The sequence below is a fragment of the Notolabrus celidotus genome, chromosome 15, assembly GCF_009762535.1.
Source record: "Notolabrus celidotus isolate fNotCel1 chromosome 15, fNotCel1.pri, whole genome shotgun sequence".
Classification (NCBI taxonomy): Eukaryota; Metazoa; Chordata; class Actinopteri; order Labriformes; family Labridae; genus Notolabrus; species Notolabrus celidotus.
Window position 1 is genome coordinate 33,430,076 of NC_048286.1, and position 26,544 is coordinate 33,456,619.

Below are 26,544 nucleotides of genomic sequence, written 5' to 3' on the forward strand. Positions count from 1 at the left end.
AAAAACTGGGAAAAAGCAACTGCTATGGCTTTAGAGAGGTGTAGCTTTTGGAGAGTTGAGAATAATGTCCTCTTTTTGTTTGTTTGTCAGTGATACTGTGGTGACCTATCTACTTTTAGTGCTTTTTCCTGTGCACATTTGGTCTTGTTTTTCCCCCTGTGTTTTTACTTTCAGGGGCTGGAGCTTCCTTCATGAACACCTGGTTCTCATCTTCGAATCACCTGCTGCAGTACTTCAACCCTGATTCTTCTGATCCACACTGCCAAATGATTTCTGCTTTCAACGTGGTGTAGTCGGCCTCCAGCAATAGCTGTTTGTGAAATGCAAGTATTTTTAACTAAGTGATAGCGTATTTATAAACTGTTGGTTTGTTGCCCCTAAGACCATAAGAGGACACTGTGGTTGCTTTGGATGTGGTACCTCCCATGTTGCACCTCCCACCTTATAGAGGCCAGGATGAGGGCCTCCTTCCTCTTTGTCTCAGAACATTTGATTGTTCATCGTTTGTCTGTTGATCCATCTTTAATGTGTGTACATTTCCGTCGCGCAGCAATACTTTACCTAAACGCTTGAGGGTCTGAGGATCGCCCGTTTACGTCCCCGCTACGTTTTCTGCTTGCTTTTTCGCAGCGAATCTTAACTTATTATGTTAATTACAGCTGATACATGTTGCTGTTTATCATACAGCAGTGATTACAAGGAAGAATGATGTGCGGCGATTCGGGGAGTGCTGTAAATGCAGGAAAAGCAATGCTGTCCAGTGGACCAATCACAGGGCTTGCGGTCTGTGTTGTTTCAAAGCGTTACATTTTTGAGGTGGTGCGCGTAGGCTTCTGCGTCGGAGGGCTACGCAGACTTGGGGTGTAGGCTAAGTCGTCGATTTGACACTGAGGTATAAACAAGGCTTCAGCCATCTTATTTTAGGGGATGTGGAAACCAGACAAACTCAGACAGATATTCAGCCGACAAATGATAGTTCAATCAAGAGATATTGAATTATTGTCAGAGTCTCTTTGGTGGTTGAACTCTACAGGGAAGGCAATCGAAGGGTGTCTGCCCAGATCGGTTCAGATCAGGCAATGTTAGTGACTAGGAGTGAGGGATTGAAGCATAGGAGAATCAACTGGAAACAATTTAGGTGAAGCTTTAAAAACAAAAGGAACGTGCACTAGTTTGTTTTCTCATCTTGTTCTGTTAACTAAACAAAAATGACTCAAATTTTAAAATTGCTCAAAAAACAGAAACTGTGCTGTCAGTACTTTAACATTTTGGCTCGGTTTATAAATAGCCTTCAAACTAAAGCTGAATGCAGTCTTCAGGTGTTGTGGGTGTAGTCTGTTGATGAAACATTTGGTATAAAAAAGCTCACAGACTTTACTTCCTGTTTCTGTCTTCACTTCAAGGTAACAGCATGTCTGCTCCCGACAAACCAAACACTAAGGCCTTGTGTGCCAAATTCGGTAAGTCATTACGCATTTTTAAACTTTTATCTATCCTCTTTTTGTCCCTCAGTTTTACAGTCTTTGCTGTTTTGCAGTTGTTGTATCTTTATTCCTGTTACTGAATGCCTTCAATGTTTATCTTTTTGTGTGTTTCTATTTAAGTCCTCTGTAATAGCACTTCATAAACTTATCTTACCAAAGATAACAGGCAGTGATTCAAAACAAAGAAAATATTAGAATATATAAGACATTCACAAAAAAATTAATATAGAATTATACATATTTTAAACACAAAGATGAAACACTGTTGCACCTGTCTGTTTGGGCAAAACCAGCTAGTCCTGCTTGGCACTAAGGCGTTGTCAACAATGTTAAAATAATAGTTTTATTGTTTACCACAAACAGACTCAACGCTGGGCATGCTGCCCAAGTATTTTGGGCTGACTGAGTATGATGCAAACCATTTTTAAAGTTGTATTTATTTTGTATCTGTATGAGATCGCCCTGTTGTCTTAACATGATCAGAGAACTAGATTATCTGTAGTCGCTCTCTGCAGCTGACACATGCTCTGCAGGTGGACTGAGAGAAAGGTCTCTCATCTTTCCATATCGCTGATTTATAATAATAATAATAATAATTTTTATTTGTAGAGCACCTTTCAAAACCAGGTTACAAAGTGCTTTACATGGGCAAATAAAACAGGCAGATCATAAAAACACACAAGTCAAGATAAAGAAATAAAACATATTTTAAAAGACATAAAATTCCCTTAAAAGAACTCTAAAGGAATAAAATTCTTTCAAAATATATTTCTTAAGACGGTTAAAATAAAATAAAATTCAGATAAAATCCGGGAAGGCTCTGCGATAAAAGTATGTTTTAAGAAGGGATTTAAAAGAGCTCACTGACTCAGCAGACCTGATCTCCTCCTCCTTAAAAGTTGTGCACAGCTGATGTCGCCATTACCAAGTCTCATCTACACGCTGATCAGCTGTTGTGATGACGTGATATCATTTAAACATGTGAGCAAAGCGTAGGAGGCGGGGCAGGACACACTGCTGTGTTTAAAGAGGAATGCTGTGGGTGTGTGTGGAAAAAACATCGATCAAATTAACGCCGTTTGTGACCACACACAAAAATAAGTAGGAGGACAAAGCACAATTAATGATCTGACCTGATAACTGAATTAATAGTTGACACAACTCAATAAAGAAAATGTAGAAATGGGGATATATTTGAATATTTCCAATAGACCTCCCCCACCTTGGGTACAGTGCCATCCTGGGATGTATTTTGTACTGAAACTTAAGTTGTGTCTTGGACACAAATCAGCAAAAATATGATCTAAAAGTGCAGACACATTTAAGTTCATGTTTAAAAGAAAAAAAGAAGAATTTTGACCTTAATGTTGCTCCATCATACCCTAAAAAAAAGGTAACCATATTACTTTGGAGGCCATTTTCCTCTAAAAAATGCTGCTGCTAAATTGCTGTTATAAATAATACTGCTGTATTTGAGCTACGATTTAACACCAAAGAATTGGAAAAGAGACGTCATTTCATGGTTTCCCATTCATCAGCAATTAAAAATCAATGGATGTTAAAAAAAGTGCTCTGTATCATATGACGAATACAACATTATATAAATCACTCCACAGCTACTTTGAGGTGACAGCTAATGTTAGCATTAAATCTGTTCCCTGATCCAGGCTTACAATGCTGACCAACAGTAGTGTTAGCTATGATTAGTAAGCTTTCCTTCACTCCCGAGAGTTGAAAAATCTGAACTCCATCAAATAATTTGCCCCACGTTAGCCAATCAGTGTGCAGATCTTCCAGAGATGTATTACTGGGCAGACCGGCAGAGGTTCATTCATCTGGAAAATATCAGACGAATTGATTGTAGTAATAATTAATCTATAGTGTAAAATAACAACAGTGCCATCAGGTGGTGAAATCGTCAACTACAACATACAGTACCTGAATATAACGGTACTCTAATGTTGTGTAGATGTACGGTAAGTTAAGATCTGAGTCATCGTATGTTTAAAAGTCATGTATTCTATCGCGGAGAGCATGTTTTCAACACATCACAGCTCTCTGTTTCTCCTCATCCTTCAAATGATCCTGTCTTTGAAAACAGAGCGTCAAGACAACCAGTCTTTTACGGAGGACTTTACATCTACTCAGAGCTTGGTGTAAAATTTAAGATGTAACTTATTCTTACGTTGAAACTATCTCAGCTGGTGCATCGCCCAAAACTTTAGAGGAGTGTAAACTCTATCCTAAATTAGAAATTGCTCTCAAACTATAGGCTACGTTTGAACTTACGCAACCCAGTGCTGGGATCTAAGGATAGTAGCGCATCTAACACTTGATAGTGTGAGAAGGGTCTAAAAGAGAAGCAAGAGACATGGCCCTCAGCTTTCACACAGCCAATATGTGTGCTCATGTTTACATTAGAATCAATAACAGCTGGAATGAGCCCAGGATGTTCTTTATCAAATAAATACCCAGCATCTATGAAGTGCTTTTTAAAGAGAAGGCATATTTCTGATTGACTAGAAAGGACATCGTCGTTGACTGTAATTTTTGTTGGGAGTGAGTTGGAGTTATTTTATTATCCAAGTTTACTGCTTTCCAGAACTCTGCTGGGTTTGAGGTGGAGCTGACAATGAGTTCTAAGTAATAATCTGATTTTGCTTTTCTGACAGTTGCTGTGCTTTTATTCCTGAGTTGCTTGAAGGAAAGCCAATCTTTGGGGTCCCCTCACTGCGTCTCACAGGACCAGTCTCAGGTCCTGTCATCAAACAGGGCTGACAGTTCCTGTGAAACCCTGGGTAAGATTCTACTTCTCATTCTGAGTCCCTTCAGAGGAGCATGTTTATCAATGAGTGAAATAAAAGTGTTTGTGAATTGGTCCAAGGCCATGTGAACATCAGTGGTCTCTATTATGAAGTTTGTAAATGTATGCCTTAGATACTCTTAGAATAGGTCTTCATTAAATATCTTCCAGTTTCTCTTTAGAAATGTGTGTGATGTAGTTTTTTTTTCAATTTGTTACTTCTTACACGTGCTGTTGGACAGTGGTCACTAGCTCCAAGTTAAAAAAAAACACTTGCAACAATTTTATCAGCTCCATTTGACAAAACAAGATCTATTAATGTTCATTTTGAGAAGTCTTTCAAATGTGGTCTTGAGGATTCTAATATTAGTTGCGTGAAGTGAAGGTTGGAGCCAATTTCCTTGAGATAGTCTGAGTTGGTATTCAGCCAGTTCATGTTAAAATCACCAACAACAAGCATTTCATAAATAATATACTCAGAGACTAAACTCTCGAATGTGTCTATAGACTCTGGGTCAGCTGACGGTGGTTTATACACATCAATCCCTACAAGTGGGGAAGGCCCCAACTGGATTTTTAAAGCATTTTGGCTTGGTAACCAAATTTAAGACAGACAGAAAAAGATGACTTCACATAACCCCCCCACTCCACCTCCCTACCAACTCGATCCACTCTAAGAAGAGTGTATCCATCCACAGCCTCATTAGAGCAGGGGTGTCAAACATACGGCCCGTGGGCCAAAACCGGCCCGCCAGAGGTTCCAATCCGGCCCCCGAGATTACTTCACAAAGTGAAAAATGTGTAATTGCTATTTCAAATTTGTCCTCTAGGGGGCGAAAGAATACTTGCAGTTTACATTATCTGGTTGAATTTCAGAGACTTTTTAGAGCACTTCAAGATCCAATCAACGCTAAAGTTTATACTGTATGTAGAAGCGGTGGATCCACTATTTTCGAAAGGAGACTCATATTGTTCATGTGCTTACCATGCATGTGGGTGCGTTAAAGGTGTGCTCCCTCACTACTGGGAAACCTGTGTGCTCGGTGTGTTCGAAGCAGGTTTCAGTCCTTAAAGGATATCATATTCGGCCCCACTATGAGACTCATCATGGTGAAAAATACAACAGCTGTTTATTTAAATAGATAGTTCATTAAATGTGAACATTTTTAGAATGTACTTTTACTTTTTTGCGCTAAAACAAAGGGGAAAACTTGGAGTCGTCATTATCTATAGGGTTATAATGTTATGATTTTACTGGTCCGGCCCAGTTGAGATCAACTTGGGCTGTATGTGGCCCCTGAACTGATATGAGTTTGACGTCCCTGCATTAGAGTCTTTGACACTTTCCCATAGCCATGTTTCTCTCAAAACTAAAATGTCAGGATGAAACCATAAAACCAAAACTTTAACATAATCTACCTTCTGGATCAGGCTCTTAATATTAAAATGCATAATTCCCAGACCGTTTCTGTCCTTGAAGGTAGCTGGGTCAAGAGCAAGCGGCAACCTCCGGTCTCAAATTATTAAGCCAATGCAGAAGTGCTATAAACTACAATTCATCGAGAATCCGCTTGAGGCTGGCTGCAGAAACACCGGAAACCACATAGACACCAATTCAAAAAAGACGATCTTTGCAGCAGAAATAAACATGTTTACAGCCTGGTTCAAAACAACAGCTTGGATTTACATCGCTAATCTCTCTATCGGCACACACTGTACAGGGGGGGAATTTTTTTCTAACGTGACGGTTCAGAAGATATTAAGATTACGAGCCGACATAAGGACATGACTGATCTGACTTGTTTGACAGGCGGGAACACATAGCTGTTGGCTAGGAGGCTTAAACTCCGCCTCTTTACGTCACACTCTTTCAGCATTACCAATATGGCTCCTGTGGACGATTGGCTTCAAAACAGCGCTCAGGAACAGTTGGGGGACGTCATGGATACGACGTCCATTATCTATACAGTCCATGGCCAAGAGTGGGATTTGAAGAAAGAATAGGAGTAGTGGAGGAAGGCTGTTGCAGGATTCTTATCAAACTTAAAATAGTGACATTACGAGTGGAAGAAAGAGCTACTTTGAGGTGATAGCTAATGTTAGCATCAAACCCGTTCTAAAGGCTTACATTTCTAACTAGCAGAGGTTCATTCATCTGGAATATATCGGACAAAATGATTGTATCTGTTTGCAGGTTCCCTGAACTCTGCGACTACCTGTTTTTTTATTTAGAAACCGTAATAAAAACAAGCTCTCTTTGAGGAAAGTGAGTGAGGAGGTCGGATTATCTGGTAAGCTGTTAAAACCTTTGTCTGTCAATTGATTCCAGCTATCCAGGGCAGTTAGCACAACCGGCTTCACCATGCAACATAGTGAAGCCAATTGTTGGATGAGAACAGACTGGAGTGGCGCCCCATCACAAATTAAAGTATTCAGGCACTCAGGAAGGGAGCAAGTTATCCACGCAAATTAAGCGAGTATTCGGGTTTGGTGTGAACACAACATTAAAGAATACTTGGACCCCAAACTCGAGCTACTTTCAGGAGTTTGTAGAGCTTGAATTGTTTGAATTTGTCTTTCAGCCCTGTGGTTTGGAAATCCAACCATCTACCAAGATAATGAGGAGGTCAGGATGTGAGGGCAGACTGGAACTGGGAATAGTGTCACAACATTTATGTGGGACCATACACTGGGTTATGTTAGGGGTTATGTGTAGCTAGCTTGTGGTCAAAGTGGCTCATATTAATGTTGTATGATCCTATGAATACATTGACTACTTAATAAATGTTATTTTTTCTGACATCTCATCAGAATTGATCCTGTACAATAAGGAGGAGATCCGGATTGTGATGGTGGGAAAGACCGGGGCTGGGAAGAGCGCCTCAGCAAACACCATTCTGGGAGAAGAAAAATTCATATCAAGGTTTTCCTCTAAATCTGTGACAAAACAGTGTGCGAAGGCCAACGGTGAGGTGAACGGACAAAAGGTTGCTGTCATCGACACTCCTGGTCTGTTTGACACCAAGTTTGATGAAGAAAAAATCCGTGAAAAGTGCATTTCTTATGCATCTCCAGGACCCCATATCTTCCTGGTCGTCATCAAACTGGGCAGATACACGGAGGAAGAAAAGAGGACGGTGCAGGAGATTCAGAAAATCTTTGGAGAGGAAGCAGACAAGTACAGCATGGTTCTCTTTACCCATGGTTATCAGCTCAGAGAGACAACTATCGAGGAGTTCTTGGAGGAAAGTGAAGAACTGCAGGAGCTGGTGGCAAAGTGTAACGGGCAGTACCATGTCTTTGATAACAACCTGGAGGATCGTTCTCAGGTCTCAGTGCTGCTCAGCAAGATCAGAACAATCACAGAGAAGAACAAAGGAAGCCATTACACCAATGAGATGTTCCAGAGAGCAGAGAGGGCGATCGAAAAGGAGAAACAACGAATCCTGAAAGAGAAAGAGGAGCAGATGCACAAAGAGCGAGAGGAACTGAGGAGGAGAATAGAGGAAATATATGAGAAACAAATAAGGGAAGTAAAGGGTGACCTGAAGAAAGAGAGAGAGCTCAGAGCTGCTTCTGAAAAAGATAAAGGAATCAGAATAACAGCACTGGAAGAATGGCAGAATAGCAGGGCTAGGAGGAAAGCAGAGGAAAGCTCTGGCGTGCTGGGTTTTATAAGTAAAATCATAGGAGGATTATTGGTGCCTTTTTACTTTATCTACAATTTATTTTTCTGAGTAAAAATCCCTTCTCAGTCAGCTGCCCTGATTCTTTCTGTTCATTATGATTTCATTTTTTAAAACTGATCTGCGGATCCAGAATGCTCCTTCCTATCTATATCATACACACATTTAATGGATACTTGCTGTCAGCACAAATGTTCCAGTAACTTCTTCACATTAAAAGCCCCTCAGGGTTGCTTTATGCTTTTATTGTGAAACAGCAGCAGAAGAAAGGGCTCGGTTGATGACTTGTCAAGTTTTTTTTTTAAGTTATATTTTTTGGCCTTTTTGCCTTTATTTTATAGGACAGCTGAAGAGACAGGAAATGTATTATATTATTATATAATATATTATTTATTTTATTATATTTATATTTGTATTTGTATGCCTTATTCTTATGCCTTGTACAGAGAGCACAATTTACCAAAACAAATTCCTTGTGTGTTCAAGCATACCTGGCCAATAAAGCTGATTCTGATTCTGATTCTGAAATGTGGGGAGCAGAGAGCGGGGGAAGACATGCAGGAAATAGTCAACCGGCTGGGAATCGAACCGGTGATCCCTGCGACGAGGACTGTAGCCTCTGTATGTGGGGCGCTTAGACCGCTTGGCCACCAACGCCCCTTGTCGAGTGTTTTTGAAGTCATTTTAAAAATGTGCTGACTCCACCACCAGCAATGAAACATATTGTATATAAAATGTTGATTACAGTGTTAATAAATGTTGTGGCAATGGTTATAAACATTAATCATGGTTTGGAAAAGAGCTTTATTGAATAAATGTATAATTATGATTATTATGAAAGGGTTTGGTTTAACTCAAATTGTTCTTTTAAAGTCAGTAAATGTGTTTATGAAATCAAATGTACTTCAGTGATATTAATGAAATATTGTAGCACAGCTTAGATTGATTTTTTCACTGTTATCCTGCAGTTGTATCACGCTTGTCTCTCTTTAAACTTTGTGAGTGAAATTTTTTTTGACATTGTTTGAACACTCATTGGTGGACTTGAAGAAATGTGCTTTAAGTAGTTTTCTCTTTATAATCCTAATAAAAGTTGTATAAACTCTATGTGTGTAAGCTTATTCTTCAATATTTTATGTCCTTAGTGCCGTGGTTTCAAACTTTGTCTGTGGGGCCCCTCCATCGTGGGCCAGGATATCGGGGCAAAAATAGCTGATCGGGACGTCCCCGGTTTTTATAATCCTCTTTTTGTTCAGAACCCAGGAGCTTTTTTTTTAAACAATATATTTATTGTGTTTTATGTGGCAAGACAAATAATAATGGGACAACTGATATAAAATATACATTAAACCAACAACATAATCCCCCCAAATAAATAAATGAAAACAAAAAGTACAATAGAATAGAATGATACATGAATAATAAAATAAAGTAAATATATAATAATAATAGTAATGAAATAAAATAAGCAAATACACAACACGCAACTCAGCACCATTTTTTGCAGAATTCAAGACTTTGTTGCTTCTTACTAAATCTGTGTAATCTGAATTTCCTCTCCTCTCCTCCTCCCGTTCATATAATCTAAACATCCACAGATACTTTTTTCGCTTTGAGTTCTGTTAAGAACATGCTGCTTCCTGTTAGAGCCCTTTCAAAGTAAAGTTTTTTGGACTACGGAACATGAGGGGACTTTTATTTTGAAACGTTTTTTCCGGAAATGAAATGTTTATCTTTGAGGTAGCTTAACTAGGATAAGGGGGGGTGTCAACGTTTTTCAAAGTTAAGTTTCGTTTTCACTCCACCATTTCTGAGAAACTGGAGCATTTCTTGTCAACGCTCGTGGTAGGTCTCAACTCAACTCAACTTTATTTATAAAGCACCTTTCATACATAAAAACATGCATCCCAAAGTGCTTCACAGAATAACTGACAGTCAGAAAACAACAGCAATGGTAAAATTATAAAAGGCATGATTTAAAAAAAAGAAATACTTAAAAAAGAAAAGAAAATCAACACAGTAAAATTAATAAAATAAGTAAGAGTGGAAAGAAAAGTTAAAAATAGGGTAGAGTTAACAAGATCAGATGAACACAAGAAATAAATAGATACATAATTATTTTTTATAAATAAGATAAATAAATACATGTTAAAAACAATGATTAAGATAATAATGATTAAAATAATAAAAATATTAATAATGCAGTCCAGGGCTAAAATAAACTATTCCAAATTAAAAGCTAGATTAAAAAGGTAAGTCTTAAGTTTACTTCAGTTTTACTACGTCTCAGCAGGATGTGCTGCTTGTGTGAGGTTTCTCCAGACAAACAGAAAAAAAGGGGATTCCCGGGTGACTGAGAGCAAGAGGATCTGCATGTGTGTAAAGAGCTGTTGTTGCAGACAGACTTTACTTCCTCATTTCAGCAACAGACCAGCTCTTCTCTCCAAGTATGGCCAGCAAATATGGTAAGCAATAGGTTAAATTCTTACATCATAACATATATTTACAAAGAGATGAAATAACATGATTTAACCAACACTAACAGCTCATGAGGTTGAAGTGTTTTCATGGAAAAGTGTAATATTTTTCATTCCCTCATCTCATAGCTTTCAGAGCTTGGGAGATAAAGTCCCAACCTCACTCTGCAAATGTATGTGGTCTACTCTCTCTGATGGAGTTTGGTAGGCATAGTTAAAGAGAACTCTACACTGTAATCCAACAGCATGCTGTTGAATCAGACTAAATTGGTATTTTGTACGTTTAACTTGTTCTTTAAGTCACTACCCGCAGCTCGTGACCATAGATGAGGGTTGGAACGTATATTGATTGGTAAATTGAGAGCTTTGCCTTCTGGCTCAGTTCTCTCTTGACCACAACAGTCTGTCAATCTTGCGCTCCCTCTTCTTGTTACAATGCTGTTGAATAAAAGTAAATATGAAGCATATAGAGCATTTTTTTTTTCTTTCTATTTTTACGTTATATTTTTGGCCTTTTTTCCTTTGTTTGATAGGACAGCTGAAGAGAGACAGGAAATGTGGGGAGCAGAGAGTGGGGGAAGACATGCAGGAAATGGTTGACTGGCCGGGAATCGAACCGGCGACCCCTGCGACAAGGACTGTAGCCTCTGTATGTGGGGCGCTTAGACTACTAGGCCACCAGCGCCCTGATATAGAGCATTTTAAAACAGGCCTAAGGGAAGCCAAACTGTTGCACAACAATTTTCGTAGGCTAGCTGCAATAGAGAAGAGCTCTGAAATTGAGGTCTTGTGGACAACCAGCACTAAGAACAGCGTTTACCAACAGAGCCTAACTTCGACTTATCTAAGAGCATGTTATTGGTAAAGCTTCTGTCCATGTTTACATGAGTAACAGCCTTTTTGTGCTGGCCAGTGTTTACTGCTGCTGCTGGGTTACAACAGTTCCCACAGCGCTTCCTCTTCCCTATATGGTGAGAGTCTGAATCCCTCTGCATGCTTCATATTTGCTTCAGCATTGTACAAAGAAAATAAAAGACTTAAACATTGTCACGTCTTCATAATGTGTTGTGGGTGTATTCTGTTGGTGAAACCATTTGTATAAAAAGGCTCACAGACTTTACTTCCTGTCTCTATCTTCACTTCAAGGCAACAGCATGTCTGCTCCCAACAAACCAAACCACAAGGCCTTGTGTGCCAAATTCGGTAAGTCAGTATGCGTTTATAAACTTTTATCTATCTTCTTTTTGTGCCTCAGTTTTTCTCTCGTTTAGAAAGTCTTTGCTGTTATACAGTTGTTGTGGAGCTGCTAGTTTTAAGAACACAAAGTCTAAGTTATCCAATCAAGTAGAACTCCTGCAGCCTGTTGCACCAGCTCTATAAGTTGTGTCCTAAGTTAGGGTGTAAAGTCCACCCTTAACCTTACATTGAAACGAGTTAGTTTGTAACTTAAGTTGTGTCATAGTTTGGTTGCACCATGGAGACGTAAGGTTCATCCTAACTAGTAGAACGTAACGTACAAACCAATCTAAATATTGTCGCAGATATGACGTTTTCTCTCGGTTTGGCCAATCAGTGAACAGCTTTTTTCTTAATGGGGTGTTTGTTTAAGTGCTAACTCCTGATAGCCTTGTTGCTTCTAAACAAGCTAAAGGCTAACCATAACCTCCCGTTAACTGACAAACAGCAACAAGAACGTAAAATATGACAAAGCATGTTGATATGGTGATAATAAATCTTTGATGTAAAATAACAACAGTGACATCTAGTGGTGAAATCACCAACTACAACTTAAGGTACATTAATATAACTGTACTCTAATGTTGTTCTGAGGTACGGTAAGTTAAGATCAGAGTCATCGTACTTTTATTAGTCATGTATTCTATCGCGGAGAACATGTTATCAACACATCACAACCGGTCTTTTACGGAGGACTTTACACCGAATCAGAGCTAGGTGTAAAACCATTAGGCCAAGTCTGTGCCCCAAAGTACTTTACGAGAAAAGGCATAATTCCGATTGACTAAAAGCACATCGTTGTTGACTGTAATTTTTTTTGGGAGTGAATTGGAGTTCTTTTTACTGCTTCCCTGAACCCTGCTGGGTTTGAGGTGGAGCTGACAACGAGTTTGCAGTAATAATCTGATTTTGCTTTTCTAACAGTTGCTGTGCTTTTATTCCTGAGTTGCTTGAGGGAAAGCCAATCTTTGGGGTCCCCTCACTACCTCGCACAAGACCAGTCTCAGGTCCTGTCATCAAACATGGCTGACAGTTCCTGTGAAACCCAGGGTAAGATTCTACTTCTTATTCTGAGTCCCTTCAGAGGAGCATGTTTATCAATGAGGGAAATAAAAGTGTTTGTGAATTGGTCCAAGGCCATGTGAACATCAGTGGTCTCTGTTATGAAGTTTGTAAATGTATGCCTTAGATCCTTTAAGAAGAGGTCTTCATTAAATATATAAATAATCACCTGAATTAATTACATGTAAAGTCAATGTAGAGATGCAAATAGACGTGAAAAGTGGTCTGGCGGGGATCAGCCATTGACGTGTGGTGTGTGATGTATGGACCAGCGGAGATGCATTCATCTGGAATATATCGGACACATTGTTCATACTTCTGGACAGCTTCCCCCAACCTCTGTGACTCTACCTGTTTTTATGGGATCTTGAATAAACAGGAGCTCCCAGTGAGAACAGAGAGAGAGGATTATGTGGTGAAAATTTTAAGTTTTCAGGCACTCAGGAAGGGAGCAAGTTATTCAAACAAATTAAGTTAGTATTTGGGTTTGGTGTGAACACAACATTAAAGAATACTTGGACCCCAAACCTGAGCCACTTTCAGGAGTTTGTAGAGCTTGAATTGTTTGGATTTGTCTTTCAGCCCTGTGGTTTTGAAATCCAACCTTCTACCACGATAAGGAGGAGGTCAGGGTTGTGATGCGAGGCGGACTGGAACTGAGAATAGTGTCCAAACATTTATGTGGGACCATACACTGGGTTATGTTTGGGATAATGTGTAGCTAGCTTGTGGTCAAAGTGGCCCATATGAATGTTGAATGATCCTATGAATACATTGACTACTTAATAAATGTTATTTTTTTCTGACATCTCATCAGAATTGTTCCGGTACAATAATGAAGAGGTCCGGATTGTGATGGTGGGAAAGACCGGAGCTGGGAAGAGCGCCTCAGCAAACACTATTCTGGGAGAAGAGAAATTCAAATCTAGGTTTTCCCCTAAATCTGTGACAGAGCAGTGTGCGAAGGGTGCTGCTGAGGTGAACGGACAAAAGGTTGCTGTCATCGACACTCCTGGTCTGTTTGACACCAGGATTGATGAAGAAAAACTCCTTAAAAATATTTCCAAGTGCATTAATTATGCATCTCCAGGACCCCACATCTTTCTGGTCGTCAATAAACTGGACAGATACACGGAGGAAGAAAAGAAGACGGTGCAGATGATTCAGCAAATTTTTGGAGAGGAAGCAGGCAAATACAGCATGGTTCTCTTTACCCATGGTGACCTGCTCAGAGGGACACCTATCGAGGAGTTCTTGGAGGAAAGTGAAGAACTGCAGGAGCTGGTGGCAAAGTGTAACGGGCAGTACCACGTCTTTGATAACAACCTGCAGGATCGTTCTCAGGTCACAGAGTTGCTCAGCAAGATCATAAAAATCACACAGAAGAACGGAGGAACCCATTACACCACTGAGATGTTCCAGAGAGTAGAGAGGGCGATCGAAAAGGAGAAACAACGAATCCTGAGAGAGAAAGAGGAGAAGATGCGCAAAGAGCAAGCAGAACTGAAGAGAGTAATAGAGGAACAATATGAGAAACAAATAAGGGAAGCAAATGCTAATCTGGAGAGAGAGAGAGAGCTCAGAGCTGCTCTTGCAAGAGAAAAAGACAACCAAATAAATGCACTGAGAGAACAGCAGAACAGGAGGGCTAGGAGGAGAGCAAAGAACAGCTCTGGCAGGCTGGCTGGGATAGGTAAAATCATAGGAGGAGTGTTGGTGGCTCTTAAATTATTTTTCTGAGTAAAAATCACATCTCACTTAGCTGCCCTGATTCTTTATCTTCAATATGATTTCAGTTTTTAAAACCAATCTGCTGATCCAAGATACCCTTTGCTTTCTATCTCATACCAGTGTTTCCCCACCATTATATAAGGGGGCCCCCAACAGCGGCACCCGCCCCCCCCTTGGAAGTTCAGTTAACTTTATTTTCAATATAGCGCCAGATCACAGCAGAAGTAATTCAAGGTAACCTCTTTTATAGATCAGGTCTTGAACTTGTTCTTTTATTAAACAGACTAAATATCCTTATGTTAGTTATCTGATTTACATGATGGGATGTCATTTCTATCTCTACATGGTCGCGCGTCTACAATGCTCACCTGCCCTCTGTATCCTACATGGCAGAGTTCCGACCTGATGCGCACACAATAACACAAACACGTGCGCTCGCATACACACAGACGAGTACACTCCGTACAGCGGACTGAGGAGGCGAAAGAATGCCGCAACCACCACAAGAAAAGCAGAAAAAAAATCTCTGCCTTTTTTAAGTGCTCTCTGGGCCATCTCTATGAGGATGGGGAACGCTCGCTCTCCTGCGAGTAGCAGCCGGAGTAGATCTCCTGCTTCGGGTCCAAGTACAGAAAAGAGCCAGAGTGCTCCACGCTCTGCCCCTGACCAGCAGCAGAAGTCCAGTCACCATCGTGTTTCAGGTTTAGATCTAGCTTGGCTGTCAGAGGGGAAATACTCCCTCTGGCTGTAAGTACTGATCTTGGTAAGTAAGTAAGTAAGTAAAAACATGTTATTAACAAGAAAAACTATGACTCCTTCAAGTGTGTTTGACACCCACACCCACCCACACACACACACACACACACACACCCACACACATTAAAAGCCCCTCAGACCCTGTTTGATGCTTTTATTGTGAAACCACGGTGGCAAGGAAATATATTGTAAATGAAATGTTGATAACAGTTTTAATAAATGTTGTGGCTATTTTCTTGAGCATGTTTCATATTTTGGAAAAGAGCTTTATGAAAATTGTATTATTAAATGTATAATTATTTATATTATTCCAAAGGGGTCTGGTTTTATCTCAAATTGTACCTTTAAAGTCAGTAAATGTGTTTTTAAAATCAAATGTACTTCAGTGATATTAATGAAATGTTGCATCACTGTGTGAATACTTGTTGGTGGGCTTAAAGAAATGTGCTTTATGTAGTTTTCTTTTTATAATCTTAATAAAAAGTTGTGTAAACTCTACGTGTGTAAACTTATTCTTCAATATTTGATTTCCTTCAGCTGAATTTTATTTAGTGGGGCAAAGTGTAAAATGTGACACTGCTGGGTCAAAAAGTTATTTTGACAAGACCTGGGGCCCCTCACCAAATACTTAAACAAAATAACTGTTCACCCAGATGAAGCTTAGTTGCCCACTTTCCCCCTTCTCTTTCTCCTTCTCTCCCCCTCTTCCTTCTATCTATCTTTAATGCCTTAATGTTTGATTAACTTTTTATTTACTTATTTTGGTTTGTCTGTGTCTTTCAATTGTCCTCTGTATCTTTATTATTTGTTTATAATTGGTTTCTTCCGTGTTATTTAGCTAAGGATTGTTTTTTTATTTATTTATTTTTCTTATGCAAGTAATGTGAGGTTTGGGTGGGAGGGGCTTGGGGTTATGATCATGAAAAGGCCAGTAAATTGTGTATTGTTTTGAAATACTGCCATTGGTCAATACCTATATGCACTGTAATTACAAAATCAATAAAAACAACATTTCTGAGAAACTGGAGCCATTTCAAAGTAAAGTTTTTTGGACTACATGTGGGGACTTTTATTTTGAAAAGTTTGTTCCAGAAATGAAATGTTTATCTTCGAGGTAGCTTAACTAGGATTAGGTGACAGAGAGGAAGTGGGGAGGTGGGGGGGGGAATCAACGTTTTTCAAAGTTTAGTTTCGTTTCACTCCACCATTTCTGAGAAACTGGAGCATTTCTTGTGCTGCTTGTGTGCGGTTTCTCCAGACAAACAGAAAAAAAGGGGATTCCCTGGTGACTGAGAGCAAGAGGATCTGCATGTGTTGCAGACAGATTTTACTTCCTCATTTCAGCAACAGACCAGCTCTTCTCTCCAAGTATGGCCAGCAAATATGGTAAGTAATAGATTCAATTCATAATGTTTCTTACATCATAACATATATTTACAAAGAGATGACACAACATGATTTAACCAACACTAACAGCTCTGAAGGTTGAAGTGTTTTCATGGAAAAGTGTAATATTTTTCATTCCCTCGTAGCTTTCAGAGCTTGTGAGATAAAGTCCCGACCTCACTGTGTGCATATTTAATGTGGTCTACTCTCTCTGGGGGAGTTTGGAGGGCATAATTAAAGAGAACTCTGCACTGACATCCAACAGCATGCTGTTGAATCAGACTAAATTGGTGTTTTGTACTACTTACTCCTCTTCTTGTTACAATGCTGTTGAATAAAAGTAAATATGAAGCATATAGAGCATTTTAAAACAGACCTAAAGGGAAGCCAAACTGTTGCACGACAATTTCCGTAGGCTAGCTGCAATAGAGAAGAGCTCTGAAATTGAGGTCTTGTGGACTGCCAGCACTAAGAACGGCGTTTAACAACAGAGCCTTACTCCGACTTATCTAAGAGCATGTTGTTGGTAAAGCTTCTGTCCACGTTTACACGAGTAACAGCCTTTTTGTGCTGGCCAGCATTTACTGCTGCTGGGTTACAACAGTTCCCACAGCGCTTCCTCTTCCCTATATGGTGAGAGTCTGAATCCCTCTGCATGCTTCATATTTGCTTCAGCATTGCACAAAGAAAATAAAAGACTTAAATATTGTCACGTCTTCATAATGTGTTGTGGGTGTATTCTGTTGGTGAAACCATTTGTATAAAAAGGCTCACAGACTTTACTTTCTGTCTCTGTCCTCTTCAAGGCAACAGCATGTCCGCTCCCAACAAACCAAACCACAAGGCCTTGTGTGCCAAATTCGGTAAGTCAGTATGCGTTTATAAACTTTTATCTATCTTCTTTTTGTGCCTCAGTTTTTCTCTCTTGTTTAGAAAGTCTTTGCTGTTATACAGTTGTTGTGGAGCTGCTAGTTTTAAGAACACAAAGTCTAAGTTATCCAATCAAGTAGAACTCCTGCAGCCTGTTGCACCAGCTCTATAAGTTGTGTCCTAAGTTAGGGTGTAAAGTCCACCCTTAACCTTACATTGAAACGAGTTAGTTTGTAACTTAAGTTGTGTCATAGTTTGGTTGCACCATGGAGACGTAAGGTTCATCCTAACTAGTAGAACGTAACGTACAAACCAATCTAAATATTGTCGCAGATATTTCGTTTTCTCTCGGTTTGGCCAATCAGTGAACAGCTTTTTTCTTAATGGGGTGTTTGTTTAAGTGCTAACTCCTGATAGCCTTGTTGCTGCTAAACAAGCTAAAGGCTAACCATAACCTCCTGTTAACTGGCAAACAGCAACAAGAACGTAAAATATGACAAAGCATGTTGATATGGTGATAATAAATCTTTCATGTAAAATAACAACAGTGACATCCAGTGGTGAAATCGCCAACTGTGCCTCAGTTTTTCTCTCTTGTTTAGAAAGTCTTTGCTGTTTGCTCTCTTAGCCCAGGTGATGTAAGAGACATTGCACAGAAATGAGGCCATTAAGGTAGTTAGATCAACCTTCACGTGTAACAGACTCAAAGAAACACGGTATAAAATTTTACATCACTTGCACATAACCCCTTACATACTGTAACGGCAGATTATGAATGAATGTGTGTGACCTGTGTGCGTAATTAAGGTTGTACGGGGGTCATTGTCTATTTAGGTAGGAACCTTTGTTGTGTGGTCAGGTGTTCCGCCCGGATGGTTATACAGTTTTTGACTGCTCAAGCAGCATGGGGCTGCGGGAGTTATGCGTGTATGTTTGTCTATGAAATGTCATGTTTTTGGACACTTCGGGAGCTTATATCACGAAAATAAACGGACCAAGAGTTCAACTGGGAAATATGACTCGGACTTTCATTCATCAATCACGGTAACCCAAGCGCGTCAGATAGGTATTCCAGGTGCAGCGCCTCAGTGGCTTAAAGCTTTGGCTTGGCCTCTACACATACTAAATAAGATGGATCGTCAGACCTCGCCCTTGTGCAATATATGTGGAAGGGAGATTGGAACCTACTATTACTATTTTTGGCAGTGCAAACTGATTAAAAGATTCTGGGGTGCAATTTCAAAACAACTGAGTGGCATTTTCCGGACCTGCATCAAGAGGGACTCAGGCCTATTCATTCTCAGCCTCCCCTCAAAACCGGTTGCATTAACACGACCCCATTTCAGACTATGTGACAAACTTGTTATTGGCTAGAAAATGTATTTTGATAAACTGGATTAAAGATAAACCACCAACTGTTACGCTGTGGTATCGGGAGTTATTCAGGGTCCTCCCTCATGAAAGGATCAGCGCGGTTCTGAGGGGTAATGAGAGGCACTTCATTGACATGTGGTCTCCTGTGTTCAGTTATTTACCTAAAGAGCTGACTCAACTTCTGATGAGGGGACAAAATGACATAAAATGGCCAAACCTGCAGAGAGCTAATCAATGAGCATCCTGCTTTTTTCTCTTTTCTTTTTTTTTTTTTTTTGAGTCTCTAATATCGGTATAGCTTAGCTGGCTTTGCCTTTTTTTTTTTTTTTTATCAGGTATTATATTTGCTTGTACTTGGTATGTGAAAACGTATTACAATGGCAATATGCATGATATCAACCTGTGGGGTGGAGTGGTCTGGCAGCTGGGTTTTCCTTATTTAAGATAAGATAAGATAAGATATTACTTTATTGATCCCCGGGGGGGAAATTCAGTTGTTACAGCAACCCAGACATAAGTTCAATCAAGAAGAAGTTTCAATAAGTACAAAATAAAAATAAAAAATAAAACAAAATAACATAAAAAAAATAAAAAATAAAAAAATAAAAAATAAAAAAATAAAATAAAATAAAATAAAAATAAGTAAAATAAAATAGATAAATAAAGATAGAATACAATTTAGATATATACAATGTTACAAAAGGAAATTTAAATTAAATAGCAGTAATTACAGGCAGTATTAAAAAGGACTCAGTAGTGACAGGTTGACATGTTGTGATTATGGTTGGTAATGACAAATTAAGCAATAAATAGAAGAATATTTGTATGTAATATGACCATGGGTTGTACTTAGAATAGTAATGAATTTTAACAAAATATAATATAGCAAGATAATTATATAATACAGTATATTATACATTATAATGCCAGCAGCAGTCAAGAGAGAGTTCAGGATGGGATGATGGAGTGTGACAGACAGAGCAGGGATGTTATGGATCTGTTCATGGGGGGGGGGGGGGGGGGGGGGGGGGGTCAGTGGTCAGCATGGTGCAGTCTGTGGCCTCCATTACTGTTCAACAGTCTGATGGCAGTGGGCACAAAGGAGCGCCTGAAGCGTTCAGTCTTGCACCGTGGTGGAATTTGGAATGTACGGTATGATATGGTGGCAGTATGTTATTTTGTTTTATTTATTTATGTATTTTATTTTATTTGTTTGTTTTTCTCTACTTCCTTCTCTTCTCTTTCTAATGTAAATGTCTTTATATAATCCACTCTTAATGTTTTACTTTAAACGTGTAATGTGGTTTGAAGGCAAGATGTATGCTTTGATTTAGTTCTCTTCTGTTTGTGGAAAAACTAAAAACAATACAACTCTGTTTAAAAAAAAAAAAAAAGAAAGTCTTTGCTTTTATACAGTTGTTGTGGAGCTGCTAGTTTTAAGAACACAGAGTCTAAGTTATCTAAACCAGTAGAACTCCTGTAGCCTGTTGCACCAGCTCTACATAAGTTGTATCCACAGTTGGTTGCACCACAGAAATGTAAGGTTCATCCTAACTAGCAGACCATAATGTCCAAACTAATCAAAATATTGTCGCAGATATGACGTTTTCACTCGGTTTGGCCAATCAGTGAACAGTGTTCTCTTCATGGGGTGTTTTGTTTAAGTGCTAACTTAAAGGTCAAATATGACAAAGCATGTTGATATGGTGATAATAAATCTTTCATGTAAAATAACAACAGCGACATCCAGTGGTGAAATAGTCAACTACAACTTAAGGTACATTAATATAACAGTACTCTAATGTTGTGAGAGAACATGTTGTCAACGCATCACAACCGGTCTTTTACGGAGGACTTTACACCGAATCAGAGCTAAGTGTAAAACCCGGCCGCCTGGCACGTGGGCGCGCAACCATAGACAGTATAAAATATGGACGTAGTATCCGTGATGTCACCCATCTGTTTCTGAAGCGCTGTTTTGAGAACAATCGTCAGCGGCAGCCATATTGCTTCTGTCGAGCCAGTGTGACGTAAAGAGGCGGAGTTTGAGCCTCCTAGCCAACAGCTGCAGCGTTTCTGCAGTCAGCTGTGCTTCTCATTGGAAGACTCGTAATCTCAATATCTTTGAAATTGCCGCATTAGAAAAAAATTCACCCCCCTCACAGTGTGTGCCGATCGAAAAATGAGCTATCCAGACTACACTCATCTTTTGTACCAGGCTGTAAACATGTTTATTTCTGCTGTTAAGATCGCCTTTTTCTCATTCATGTGTATGTGACTTCCGGTACTTCCGGAGCCAGCCTCAAGCGGATCCTCGATGAACTGCAGCTTTTAACACTTCCGCATTGACTCATATTTTTAGACCGGAGGTTGCTTGCACGCAACTTAACAATTATGCCAAGTCCTTGCCCCAAAGTACTTTACAAGAAAATGCATATTTCTGATTGACTAAAAGCACATCGTTGTTGACTGTAATTTTTTTGGGAGTTCTTTTTACTGCTTTCCAGAACTCTGCTGGGTTTGAGGTGGAGCTGACAACGAGTTCTAAGTAATAATCTGATTTTGCTTTTCTGACAGTTGCTGTGCTTTTATTCCTGAGCTGCTTGAGGGAAAGCCAATCTTCTGGGTCCGTTCACTGCCTCGCACAGGACCATTCTCAGGTCCCGTCATCAAACATGGCTGACAGTTCCTGTGAAACCCAGGGTAAGATTCTACTTCTTATTCTGAGTCCCTTCAGAGGAGCATGTTTATCAATGAGTGAAATAAAAGTGTTTGTGAATTGGTCCAAGGCCATGTGAACATCAGTGGTCTCTGTTATGAAGTTTGTAAATGTATGCCTTAGATCCTCTAAGAAGAGGTCTTCATTAAATATCTTCCAGTTTCTCTTTAGAACTGTGTGTGATCTAGTTTTTTTCAATGTGATACTTCTTATGGTGTGTTCACACTAAACACGAATAAAATCACTCGCCTGACTGAATTCCATGTAAAGTCATGTGTTGTATGATCCTATGAAAGCATAGAGTACTTGAGTGATGTTATTTTTTTCTGCCTTCTCATCAGAATTGATCCGGTACAATAACGAAGAGGTCCGGATTGTTATGGTGGGAAAGACCGGGTCTGGAAAGAGCGCCTCAGCAAACACTATTCTGGGGGAAGAGAAATTCAAATCCAGGTTTTCCCCTAAATCTGTGACAGAGCAGTGTGCGAAGGGCACTGCTGAGGTGAACGGACAAAAGGTTTCTGTCATCGACACTCCTGGTCTGTTTGACACCAGGATTGATGAAGAAAAGATCGTTAAAAATATCATTCAGTGCATTTCTTATGCATCTCCAGGACCCCATATCTTCCTGGTCGTCATCAAACTGGACAGATACACGGAGGAAGAAAAGAAGACGGTGCAGATGATTCAGAAAATCTTTGGAGAGGATGCAGACAAGTACAGCATGGTTCTCTTACCCATGGTGACCTGCTCAGAGGAACAACTATCGAGGAGTTCTTGAAAGACAGCGAAGACCTGCAGGAGCTGGTGGCCAAATGTAACGGGCAGTACCATGTCTTTGCTAACAACCTGCAGGATCGTTCTCAGGTCACTGAGTTGCTCAGCAAGATCATAAAAGTCACGCAGAAGAACGGAGGAACCCATTACACCACTGAGATGTTCCAGAGAGCAGAGAGGGCGATCGAAAAGGAGAAACAACGAATCCTGAAAGAGAAAGAGGAGCAGATGCGCAAAGAGCAAGAGGAACTGGAGAGGGGAATAAAGGAAAAATTTGAGAAACAAATAAGGGAAGCAAAGGATAACCTGGAGAGAGAGAGAGAGCTCAGAGCTGCTCTTGCAAGAGAAAAAGACAATCAAATAACAGCACTGAGAGAAAAGCAGAACAGGAGGGCTAGGAGTGAAGCAGAGAGAAGCTCTGGCGTGCTTGGTTTTATAGGTAAAATCATAGTAGGAGTAATCACAACCTTTTTATCTTTTCTAAAATTATTTGGCTGAGTAAAAATCCCTTCTCACTCAGCTGCCCTGATTCTTTATGTTCAATGTGATTTCAGTTTTTAAAACTGATCTGCTGATCCAGAATGCTCCTTGCTATCTATATCAAACACACATTTAATGACTACTTGCTGTCAGCACAAATGTTCCAGGGCATTTTTCACATTAAAAGCCCCTCAGGGTTGCTTTATGCTTTTATTGTGAAACAGCGGCAGCAATGAAGTAAATTGTACATAAATGTTGATTACAGTGTTAATAAATGTTGTGGTAATTGTTTTAAACATGAATCGTAGTTTGGGAAAGAGCTTTATAAATTGTTCTTTTAAAGTCAGTAAATGTTTTTCTAAAATCCAATGTACTTCAGTGACATCAATGAAATATTGTAGCACAGCTTAGATTGATTTTTTCACTGTTATCCTGCAGTTTTATCATGCTGGTCTCTGTTTTACTTTGTGAGTTAAAAAACATTTGACATTATTTGAATACTTGTTGTGGGCTTGAAGAAATGTGCTTTACGTAGTTTTCTCTTTATAACATTAATAAAAAGTTGTATAAACTCTACGTGTGTTAACTTATTCAACATTTCATGTCCATTAGCTGAATATTATTTAGTGTTCACTACTAAAATCTTTTTTTGTTTTTACTTTTGTGTTAAGTCAGTTTATATTTCAGTACTACAACTAAAGCTAACTGACTAAATCTTACTTTATACCCTGACATGTTATTATTATTAAAACTAAGACCGATATTAACTAATTATTTATGATCATCATCTTAGAGTGATCATCATTATCTTTTCATTCTTACCTGCTTCCTCAGCTACCTTACCTGCCTGATGAACATCACCATCACTCCTCTGCTGATGGCTCTGCAACGGCTATCTAAAAATAGAAACAAGCTTTAACCAAAAATTCCAGATATACAATTAAATAAATACAATTTACATGATTCTGTTATGAGGTCTTTACATCAGCGGATCCCAAACTTTTCAGCCCGTGACCCCCAAAAGATAGGTGCCAAAGACTCGCGACCCTCACTGTCCCTCAGTGATTTAATGTGGCTTCATTTAGCTGGTCTGCAGAAAATGACCCTACCTATATGAGCCTGTGTCTGTGTTTCCTGTGCCGCTATGAATTAACCTGCTGCTGCTGACGCTTCTGATAATTAGCTGTTCTCTAAACCTAAACTTAGGAGTCATCTGGCAACAAAGAAAGGAAGAAAGCTCATTACATTTTCTATTTTCAAGGTTTTATTTAAAATTTAGCTAATATTTTGGTAGATGTTTTTTCCAATAATGGGTCAAATTTACTATTTTTCGATAACCAGAAAAAAAAAAAAAGACATCCCATGAACCCCCCATTTGTGTCTCACAGCGCCCCAGGGGGTCCCTACCCCCTACCCACACTTTGGGAACCCCTGATTTACATAATAGGGAAATGTTGTGGTTACACCATATTTGGATGTTAATAGCTTTACTATTATTTCATTTAAAGGTGGAGTAGGAGATCCTGAGAAAGCCGCGGCAGTTAGCTTGATTTTGAAAGCACACAACCGAACAGAGCCCTCCCCCTCCATTCAGAGCAGCCTGTAGGGAGAGGGGAGGGACACACCTCCAAACACATGAACGCGCTGTGGCAGACTCCAGCTGGAGGATGACGTCACGATAGCTAGCTGTGGAGCTGCGAGCGATTGACTTTATTTTCATCGGAGGAAAAACACGTCTATCTCCCATGTAAGTAAACCGATTATATTACCACATTAAAAAATTATGTAATTAGTTAGAATGCACAGCATAGCCTGCATGTTAGCTTTACGTGTGTTTGTTTTTTATCATCTGAAATACAGCTAGAGCAAGTTGTTGCTGCCGGGCTAATAACTCCGGCTAGCCATGTTTATTTTGATTTAGCATGTCATGATGTTTAGTTACTAGACGGCTACAGTGCCTATATATTTATTAGCGTTCACCATTGTTGACAGTCTTCATTTTCGTGTTGGAACTACAACATATTGACTGTTTTTTGTGCTTGTTAGAGCTCTCATGATGACTTCTGATTACGATCCTGAGCCAAGCACCTCAGGTCGGAGAGGACGAGACCGGGGTCGAGTGCAAGGCAGAGCCATACGAGCGAGAGGGAGAGCAACGACCGGGGACGAGCTCCAGATCCTGGGGACAGCAACAGAAAGTTCCGCCATGCTGCACTGACAGGTTGTTGTCTGGCAGCATGGAGCACTTGGTGCAGGTCATAGAGGAGTAATACCTTGTTGCTGTATCTGGAAAATCCGTGAACCTTCCACATGGACAGTATAAAGGTTTCAGTGGAGAGTGAATGAAACTATGACATGATTACATACAATACTTGTATGGTGACCCTTTAGTTCCTTTGTATATATTTTATCTTCATGTAAAAAAATACTTGAGTGTGCTGTGTATACATTTGTTAAATAAATCTTTAAATTTACACTGGCCTGCTCTCTTCAAATCACAAAATAATTTAAATCCATATCAAGTAACATACAACATTATAAACAAATAATTGCAATATCAAAGAGTTTTTTTACATTTACTTTTATTAGAAAATGTATTTATTACAGAAATAAAAAGAATGGCTGTTGAAGGTAAACATGTTGGCGTGGATCATCCGGCCTCCTTGTTCTCTTCTTTGGCATCCCCCCAGTTGCTGTCAGCTTTCTGTGCAGGATTGTGCTCTGGAGGTCTGTGATGTACTTGTAGTCCTTACCCACCTTCATTGTGTACAGGCTCCACTTTTTTGACTTCTTGTTAAATATTGTGCAATACCTGACATAGAAGAAAGAATCAGAAGTTTAGTCAAAGGTTCTCGTTATCTTACAGCACTGTGCATTTGATTTCCATCATAATAACCCTTCCTTCAGCCCCGTATGTAAACAGTTATTTCTTCTAGCCATGCAAGGAGTTGACACCACTATCACTAGTGTGTGCTTAGTGCCTACTGCAGTGTGTATTGTGCACATATGGTACATATACTGTATTTCTTATTGATATCTTGAATATTATCTAATATTTTCAGAGTAAGTGATGTCAAAATGTGCTCTCTCCCTCTTTGGAGAGGAAGACTGTGCCCACAGATTATTGATACAATTATTCTGTGTATTTGATTCCTCGTTGAACACTTTTATTCATGCTTTCCTTCACCAAACCAAGCTTTTAGAGAAGCAGCTAACATTCACAGGATTTTTATCAGCCAAACTTTTTGTCTCTCATCTCTTTAGTCTGTATGGTGTGGTCTCAGATTGCGATTTAGCATGCAGATCACGTGAAGTGAAAGAGAATGGTTTGGATTTTATTTTGTGCGGACATTAAAAAAAAACCTTCTGCGTACGTAAATCAAAAATAGCTCACAATAAAAAAGAGAGCAGTATTTATACCTCCACGCAAGCAGTGGTCAAAGCAACGTTCATGTTCATGGAGTTCTTATCGGGCCTGAAACTCACCGGTCAGAGGGGGACTCCGAACACATGAAACAGCTGGGGAGGAGGCCTCTGCGTCCCGTGTTTTAACGGTGTGGACGTCAATGTTTCCTTCTCGTAGCTATGAAAACACAGGCAAGACGGCATTTAGACTTAGTACAACACCCCATTCATGCTGATAAAGAGCAACCGAAGAGCTACCAGCTAACAGACTGTATACAGGGCTCTATAAACAGAGCTA

At 39.6% G+C, this 26,544-nt stretch overlaps 3 protein-coding genes and 1 pseudogene across 8 annotated transcripts in view; 3 read left to right on the plus strand and 1 right to left on the minus strand.

Annotated features, from left to right (window-relative positions):
- Positions 1 to 26,544, plus strand: part of LOC117826805 (NACHT, LRR and PYD domains-containing protein 3-like) — a 264,765-nt gene that overhangs the window by 57,007 nt on the left and 181,214 nt on the right. The window lies entirely within an intron of this gene.
- The window catches only part of rnf182 (ring finger protein 182), a 73,465-nt gene that overhangs the window by 45,422 nt on the left and 1,499 nt on the right, over positions 1 to 26,544 (minus strand). For 4 of the 5 annotated variants that reach the window (XR_004634094.1, XR_004634095.1, XM_034703175.1 and 1 more), the window contains one exon: positions 23,685 to 23,737. The gene's annotated coding sequence lies outside the window, so the exon portion shown is untranslated. Of the gene's footprint in view, positions 1 to 6,191; positions 7,185 to 23,684; positions 23,738 to 26,544 lie in introns of those variants that run through there. The other variant, XR_004634096.1, reaches the window with a different exon arrangement.
- On the plus strand, positions 1,335 to 15,733 carry LOC117826815 (GTPase IMAP family member 9-like). 2 transcript variants are annotated; one of them, XM_034703170.1, is made up of 4 exons: positions 10,200 to 10,438; positions 11,597 to 11,653; positions 12,611 to 12,736; positions 13,566 to 15,733. In XM_034703170.1, exons 1-4 carry the CDS (start codon positions 10,423 to 10,425, stop codon positions 14,486 to 14,488), a joined length of 1,122 nt encoding a protein of 373 aa, XP_034559061.1. In that variant the 5' UTR covers positions 10,200 to 10,422; the 3' UTR covers positions 14,489 to 15,733. The 2 variants fall into 2 exon arrangements, with proteins under 2 accessions (XP_034559062.1, XP_034559061.1); XM_034703171.1 differs by lacking the exons at positions 10,200 to 10,438; positions 11,597 to 11,653; positions 12,611 to 12,736 and adding exons at positions 1,335 to 1,460; positions 4,157 to 4,282.
- LOC117826814 lies at positions 16,390 to 23,417 on the plus strand (annotated as a pseudogene).